General features: G+C 42.4%; 2 protein-coding genes across 5 annotated transcripts in view; both read right to left on the bottom strand.

Annotated features, from left to right (window-relative positions):
* acin1b (apoptotic chromatin condensation inducer 1b) overlaps nucleotides 1–671 on the bottom strand; it is a 22,926-nt gene extending 22,255 nt beyond the window's left edge. Inside the window, 1 exon segment of the mRNA XM_020624590.1 lies at nucleotides 505–671. Coding sequence (XP_020480246.1) covers nucleotides 505–639 — 135 coding nt within the window. The 5' untranslated portion in view covers nucleotides 640–671.
* A 273-nt stretch (nucleotides 672–944) lies between these two features.
* The window catches only part of efs (embryonal Fyn-associated substrate), a 10,790-nt gene continuing 4,669 nt past the window's right edge, over nucleotides 945–7,065 (bottom strand). For all 4 annotated transcript variants that reach the window (XM_020624602.1, XM_020624603.1, XM_020624605.1 and 1 more), the window contains exons 5-8: nucleotides 4,657–5,601; nucleotides 4,278–4,343; nucleotides 3,088–3,345; nucleotides 945–2,869 (exon numbers count right to left, since the gene is read on the bottom strand). In XM_020624602.1, the coding sequence (XP_020480258.1) occupies nucleotides 2,684–2,869; nucleotides 3,088–3,345; nucleotides 4,278–4,343; nucleotides 4,657–5,601 (1,455 nt within the window). In that variant the 3' untranslated portion in view covers nucleotides 945–2,683. The remainder of the gene's footprint in view (nucleotides 2,870–3,087; nucleotides 3,346–4,277; nucleotides 4,344–4,656; nucleotides 5,602–7,065) is intronic.

The raw sequence follows: 7,065 nt of genomic DNA, 5'->3' as shown, positions 1-7,065 counted from the left end.
GCACTACTTCAAATTAAAAGCCTATAAGGTTGCTAAAATTAGCTCCACGTTTTCCAGCTGTAACATTATACCTGATGTGCACAACAACGCATCAGTAAGTATAATCCAGTGTGATATACATTAATGTGACATGCACTCATTCTGCATAATGGGTATATTTGCTTTTTGCTACTTCAAGTATATTTTGATGCTAATACTTCACTACTTTTACTTTAAACAGAGTATTTTTGCACTGTGATATTTCAACTTTTACCCAAGTAAACAATCTGAGCACTTCTTCCACCTCTGCCGTAACCAACACACACGGACGGAGCGCGGGCACGGCCATGTACCATACAGTATGTGCGACTGTTGGCTTGCTTACACTCAGTTTAGGCCTCGATTTGACAGGTGCACACTTCAACTGCGTGCAACACGGTGCACTACGAGTTGTTACCAATTGCCTGAATTCGGTCGGTAGACAGAGTTATTGTACTGTCACTTACAAATAACCTGTACTCTTACCCCTTTCAGTCGCTTGATGAGCATGTTTTTCGGTCCGCTTTTTGGGAGGTTCCTTTTCTCCAGAGCAGCTTTCAAATCGGCGACTCGGAGCGAATGTAAAGGTTTTCCATCAAGCGTAATATCTTCGTCCGCCATTTTGATCCCTCAGCTTGTCTAAACTCCGCTACGTCGCTACGGCTGGCGCTCCTGCGGCTGCTGCTCGGCGTCACAACTCGGCTGTTTCCGGAAGCGCTCGGTTTGTCCGAATCACGGTACAGTAACTGTGTGGAAAAACAGGCAAACTCTGTCCCAGTGTACTCTTACTTTTCAGAGTTTAAGACAGAGAGATCCCGCTACAGTCGTTTTATTCAGACTTTCACTAGTCTACGTAAAAGTACGAACTCCGGAGCAGAAAATGCACCAATTATTTCAGACACGACAAACAAATGTCTAGGAAATACAGTAACATATTTGGCAATTATGCAATTAATAATACAAACGTTGTTTTATTTGCAAAAGATGTATTTGTGCATTCTGAACAGGAAAACAAGACAGACATCAAATGTAGTGTTAAAAATAAAGAGGTATAGGTCTGCATTACTGCCAAAGATTCAATTAGGTACTTCAACATATACGAATAACAATGAGTTCAAATAGTGTAAAAATGTTTTGTACAAAAGAAATGCAGCTCTATTTTTAACCAGTAACTTGATATTGGCTATTTTTATGTTGAAAATCACATAGTAAAATCACCCTGGTGAAGGGTGTGCATATATAAAATTTAAGCAAATTAAAGCCATGCAAACTGGAAAGCTGAGAACACAAAACTGACAATAATAAATACATAACTAAAGGTTATTGGTAGATCATGCTCTCTTCTTACATACAGTCCAAAGCTAGTTTAGGCAGGGAGGTATTCATACTTCAAACCTCCACAAGGTGGCTCTGCAGCAGAGAAAACAGCAGCCACACTGGAAAACATTATGAAATCCCCTAAAGATACTGCTTTAGATGTGAAAAATAAAGTTGAATATCTGCTTAAGTAATGTGATTTATGATACAGAAGATGGATCCTAAAACATTTATGTTTTATAATCTAACACTGTGGAGCACCCCAAAGATGAACCTGGCCGTGTGTTTACACAGTTCAGCTTTGTAGTGTTAATGTTTCACCGGACTGAACATGTTTTTGATTCCTCTCCCACATATCTCCTAACAGGGTTGTGGACTTGTCAAATCAGTTGTAAGCACCGTTGATCTGCATCATTTTGGAAATGAAAATAAAAAGCAAAGGAAGTCCAAGAAGCATAACCATGCAGATCATAACAAGACATGTGGAGACAAGTGAACTTGGTCAACAGGTTCTTATCCACTGCCAGACTAACACATCACTGTGAGAAAGAACTGGATTGGGCAATTTCTCACCAAGCTATCATTATTCACTCTTAGATATTATTTCTCTGTCAGACAGGGCTTTCATTTTTCTTCATGAGATGCAGAAGACTGAAAATGAAGAACGCACTGAGACATGTTTCTCAAGTTGTACTACAGATAATCTCTTCTTGCAAGTGGGAATGGCTACTATACAAAGACAACCTATATCTGCACAGACTACAGATGGAAGCCAGGCAAATTTTCTACTCCACATCTCCCAAATGAAGTCCAAAATACCTTTTGAGCTTGTTCAGCAGCCTCAAAACCATGATCACAAAAGGCTTTTCAGGTGTCACAGTAAGAAGTAGGCCAGCACCAGGATGTAAAGCCTCCTTCTGTGCTATTTTTGCAGTAGAGGGGATGGCTAAATAAGCAGAGGAAGGAAGCAAAAATGGCTATCATAGGGAAAGGAAATAGGCAAGCATAATAAAGCAAAGCCCCCAAGACACACAGCACACACAGATACTCACACAGCCAGAGAGGGGCTTTCAAATATTCAATAAGTTAACACTCAAAAAGACGAGTGTGCCTGGCACCAAAGCACAGAGGTCAGTATATAAACAAAGGCAAATCAACACACACTTGGAGGATAGAACAGTCAAAAACCCAGCTTAGTGCCAGCTGCAGCGATAAAACGCACTCCAGAGTATCACTTGCTTCAACTCTGTTCACACCAAAGGTAACAAAACAGTCCAACAACAAATAAGGCATTTCAAAGAGAGAAGTGTGTAGTGTAAAAAAGGTTTTACACAAGTGATATAAAATATCATGAGGATATCTCTGCCAGACGCTGGAGCAGAGTGGAGAAGCCAGCCGCTTGCTGGGAGAGCTCAGCAACGCGGTCCACCATCTCCTGGGAGGCGGATACTGAGGGGTAGTTTTGTGCAGCACTCTTTGTTGCCACAACAACTGCCTTCAAGGCCTGGCAGAGTCGTCCCCCCGAGGTTGTGATCTGAAGTAGGGAAAAGAAATTTTTCAACTTTGGTATAAATGGGGGGAAAAAAAAGGTATTGCCCATGAAGACAAAGGCATCAAGAAAACATTTAGCGTCTTCATTAGGAAAGTATTACAGAACATAACCTTTGTTTATCATTTCACATTTCCAACTCAAGATTGTAGCTGTATCTCCTGTTTTCACTCATACATCCTGAAAACATTTGCTCCACAAACCTTGGCCCGGAGGTCAGCAGAGGTGAGAAGGCGGGAGAGCGTGTCGCCAATGAACACAAGCTTGTGTGCCGTCACAATGAGACTCTTCCCTCTGGCGACGAAGATGCGGGGCGGCTGGTTCCCCTGCACGCTGCTGAAAAGCACATCGATGGCGTCTGCCAGGCAGGACAGGTGGGCGAGGCTCTGAGAGGAGTAAAAGGACAGCAGCTCCGAGTCCTCCAGGGAGAGGGACACCGGCAGAGGAGGGGATGGGGTCAACTGCACAGGAAAAGATGAAACTGGTATTCGCAAGGCACTAAATGTATCATCTTTAGAAAATCAGATGGTTAATTACACTACATTTAGAACTGCAACAATTAGTTAATTGACAGTTAAGTGATAAAAATAATCAACTATTCTGGTAATTAAAAAAAAACAAAACAGTAAGCATAAGTGGAAGACATTTGCTGCTTTTATCTTCTCATACATCAGGATTTGATGCTTTTCTTTGTCCTACATTACAGTAAACTGAACATGTTTGGGTTCTGCACTGTTGGTCAGACAACACAAGATGCCAGGTGTACAACTGTGTTATTGTAGTGCAGGGCATGCAGTCAACTGTCTTAACCAAGACTGCCAAGAGTTTAATCCTGAATTGTAAATCACAGAAACACAGACACGCACTTGCATAAAATACACAAGCAAGTGGCAAAACTGAAAGAACGACTGTGCTTCTCAGCCACTTATTGTCCTGTAGCCTCCATTCGATGTAAGGGAAGATTGTTTAGGTTTACAAGTGATCTCTTGTTGGTTGCCTATTGCATAACCAAGGAATCTAGCATGGACCAGAAAAAAATGCAGACTGAGTGATAAAAGATATGGCCTTAGTCTGAATAGAAGACAAGTCAATCTGCATGCAGTGATGTATCAGCGTCAGATATCCACATGGTGGATTGTGACAAAGTTCAGTAACGCTGAGTAAATATGGTGACTGCAGAGCAGAGCGTCAGGAGCCAAAGAGCTGCTGCAGGCTGGATTGAGTCATAGCACTCATTAGTAAACAGCAAACTGAACACAGAGTGAATCAATGACCTATCTGTGTGGACTTGCGGTGTATGTTTCTGTACTGCAAAACCATTTATAAGAATAACAGCCTGTATAGTGCTGGAGCTAAGGATAATGTATGTGGAGGCAAAAATACAGAAACTCACCCGTGGCTCTACAGTGATGGTTTGTCCATTCTCAACTGGGGCATCAGGAAGAGGTTCAGGTTTACCCTAGTGTAGGGGATGCGAGAACAGACATGTTAACAAATATGGTCAGGCTGTTTAGTGACCACAAACACAAAATTATCTTTGACAAATGACAGGTATGAATGGTTACAGGAAAAGGTACAGATACACTAAAGACCAAAACCAAAACCAGAAAAGACAAAATCAAGAATCAAGATCAAAATAAACATGGACTTGAATAACTAAGACCCGAGTAAACATGACAACCACTTGCAACAAGCATCAAAAAGTGCAAACATCTATTTTTTCCATGCAGCCGTTGTATAGCAAAAATAGTTGTTTAATCACAAAAACTGACCTGCAGCTTGACATATCCAACGCTGTCTCCAGAAGTTACTGGGGCTGGGATGGGGGTCAAGCTGATCCCAGCATACTCATTGCTGGGGTCGTCTTCTCCATCAACCGGGCCCACGGCAAGGGTCACAGTGGATGGAGTGGGAGGCAAGGGGAAGGCAGGCTGAGGTGTTGGGGGCAGGGGCCTCTCCTGGATCCAGCTACTCTTACGGGAGCCCATCCCACCGCCAGATGACTTCCCATCAGGCACTGGGAGTGCAGGCAATGGCCTGCGTGATAGGGATTCTTGGGAAGGCAGACGAGGTCGGCCCTGAGCCTGCAAGAGGTGGGCGCTTTCCTCAAGGGACCGCTGGACCAGCGACAAGAGCCCTTCAGATGGAGGGGCACTGCCGATAGCAGATAATGCTGGGAGCAGTTCTGACAGACGAGCCCAGGCCTGCTGAAGAGGTGGTGGAGGATCACCTGTATGACTGGCTTTCCAGGTGGATAAGATTTCAGCCAATGAGGTGGCCAGGTCCCGCGATGACAGAGTGGAGGCCGAGCAGGACGCTGTGCTCAGCACCGACTGGACAAGGCTGGAAAGAGAGGCTCTCCACTGCACATCTCCTGATCCATTACTAGAAACGGAGAGGCGGCGAGTAGAGGAGGATGAGGATGAGGATGAGTGTGGGAGGACTTCGATGGTCAGAGCAGGCATGTCATAGATGCCACATTCAGGCTCAGAGGAGTCTTGATTATGATCTCCACCATTGCTTCGTTTTTCAGGTGCAGGGACACAGCAGACTTGTCCAACCTGGGCAACGCTGTCACCAGAGAGGCTGGAGGTGGACTCGCCTAGTCCCAGAGGAACACCTGGAAGTGTAGGGACACTGTAGACTTCGTCTTCAGCCTCAACAGGCTGGGCATCTGATGCAGACACACTGAGAGTGATGGTAGGGACATCATAGACCTACAAGGGGAAGGGAGAAGCCAAGGAATGTTTTGAAATTGTGTGCATTATTTACTGTAAATACTGTATGTACACACAGTCTGTAACAATAAAATGAGCCACTATCAGTTTAAAAGACTTTGATTGCCCAGTTCACGAGGAAATTCAGAGTGACACTGGTAAAGTAAAACTACCAGAAACCTCTAAGTAAATACAATAAAGAATCACTGACCATCAAAGGGAAGAGACACATTTGTACCCTTTAACATTAAATCGTGAAAGCAGTGATTCTGCAAACCACATACAGCAATTTCAGGCAAAGAGGGGGAAAAAAAAATAATCTAACAGCTGACAGACATGTTCAAGTAACAGTCAAGGGGAGATCACTGAAGTAGGCTGGTAGTGGTGGTATGGCCCTGACAGATGGGTGTGACTGGGAGAAAATAGAAGCTGCATTTGGACTGGACAGACAGGCTTCTAACAGCAGACAGAGACAGGTGTGGCCTCATTCTAAAGGGGGGTAGGGAGACACACTAATAGTGGAATGTGGGAAGAAATTGTAACAAGTCATTTGATAGCTAACTCATCTGAACTGCTTCACTTGTACAGACATGAATTCAGTGCACAAGTTCCCAGCCATTTCTTGGCTACCCTAAAAATATAGAACAAGATGAATGAAAAAGAGCAATTCTACACATTAAAACCAAAGGGAAACAGCACTGATGAAAGAGTAATTCCTGCACAGCAAGTCCAAATCAAAGCTTTTATTTAGGCAGACATTCGGATGCCAAATGAATATTCATCAGGTCAAAACCACCAGAGGATTGCAACAAAACACAAATTTAACTAAATGTATACACATTATAGTTCACACAGTTCCAAATACTGTATAAAGCTGATCTTTAATAAACAGTATTTACACAATATAAATCATTGTTTTGACTCTGAAGTGTGAGCGGAGGTTAAACAGGACATGACAGATGTGAACGGGAATTCTCTTCTTGATTTGATTTGATTTGATTTATTCTTTCAAGCATGTAAAGACAGTTGATATGTCAACACATAATTTTACACATATCCAACAAATGCTAATCCAATATCAATTTGCTTATACCTAGTACATGCTTGAATGGAGAAGGAAGAAGTCAGACTTATCCTTAGTCCTACCCCATGACATCATCTTAACATCATTGGTTTGCAAGCAGTATCTCTAAATAATTAATTCTCTTCTACACCACACAAGTAATATACTAAAGAATTATTACAAAGTGTTAACATTCATACACCACACCCACAATGTTCCATGTAATTAATCATTGAGCCTGTTCTTGCATATATCTTGATTGACACATACCTTTATATTTATGTTTAAACTCGTCAATTCTATTACTATTTTTTATGTCCACACTTAAATTATTCCATAGTTTTACCCCACTTATGGAAATACAGAATCTTTTTTTTGGTTGTACGTATAGCATGAATTTT

This window comes from Monopterus albus, unplaced genomic scaffold (assembly GCF_001952655.1).
Source record: "Monopterus albus unplaced genomic scaffold, M_albus_1.0 scaffold333.1, whole genome shotgun sequence".
NCBI classification, from domain to species: Eukaryota; Metazoa; Chordata; class Actinopteri; order Synbranchiformes; family Synbranchidae; genus Monopterus; species Monopterus albus.
The sequence above is the reverse complement of the archived record's forward strand: the minus strand, read 5'-3'. Positions and strand labels throughout refer to the sequence as shown.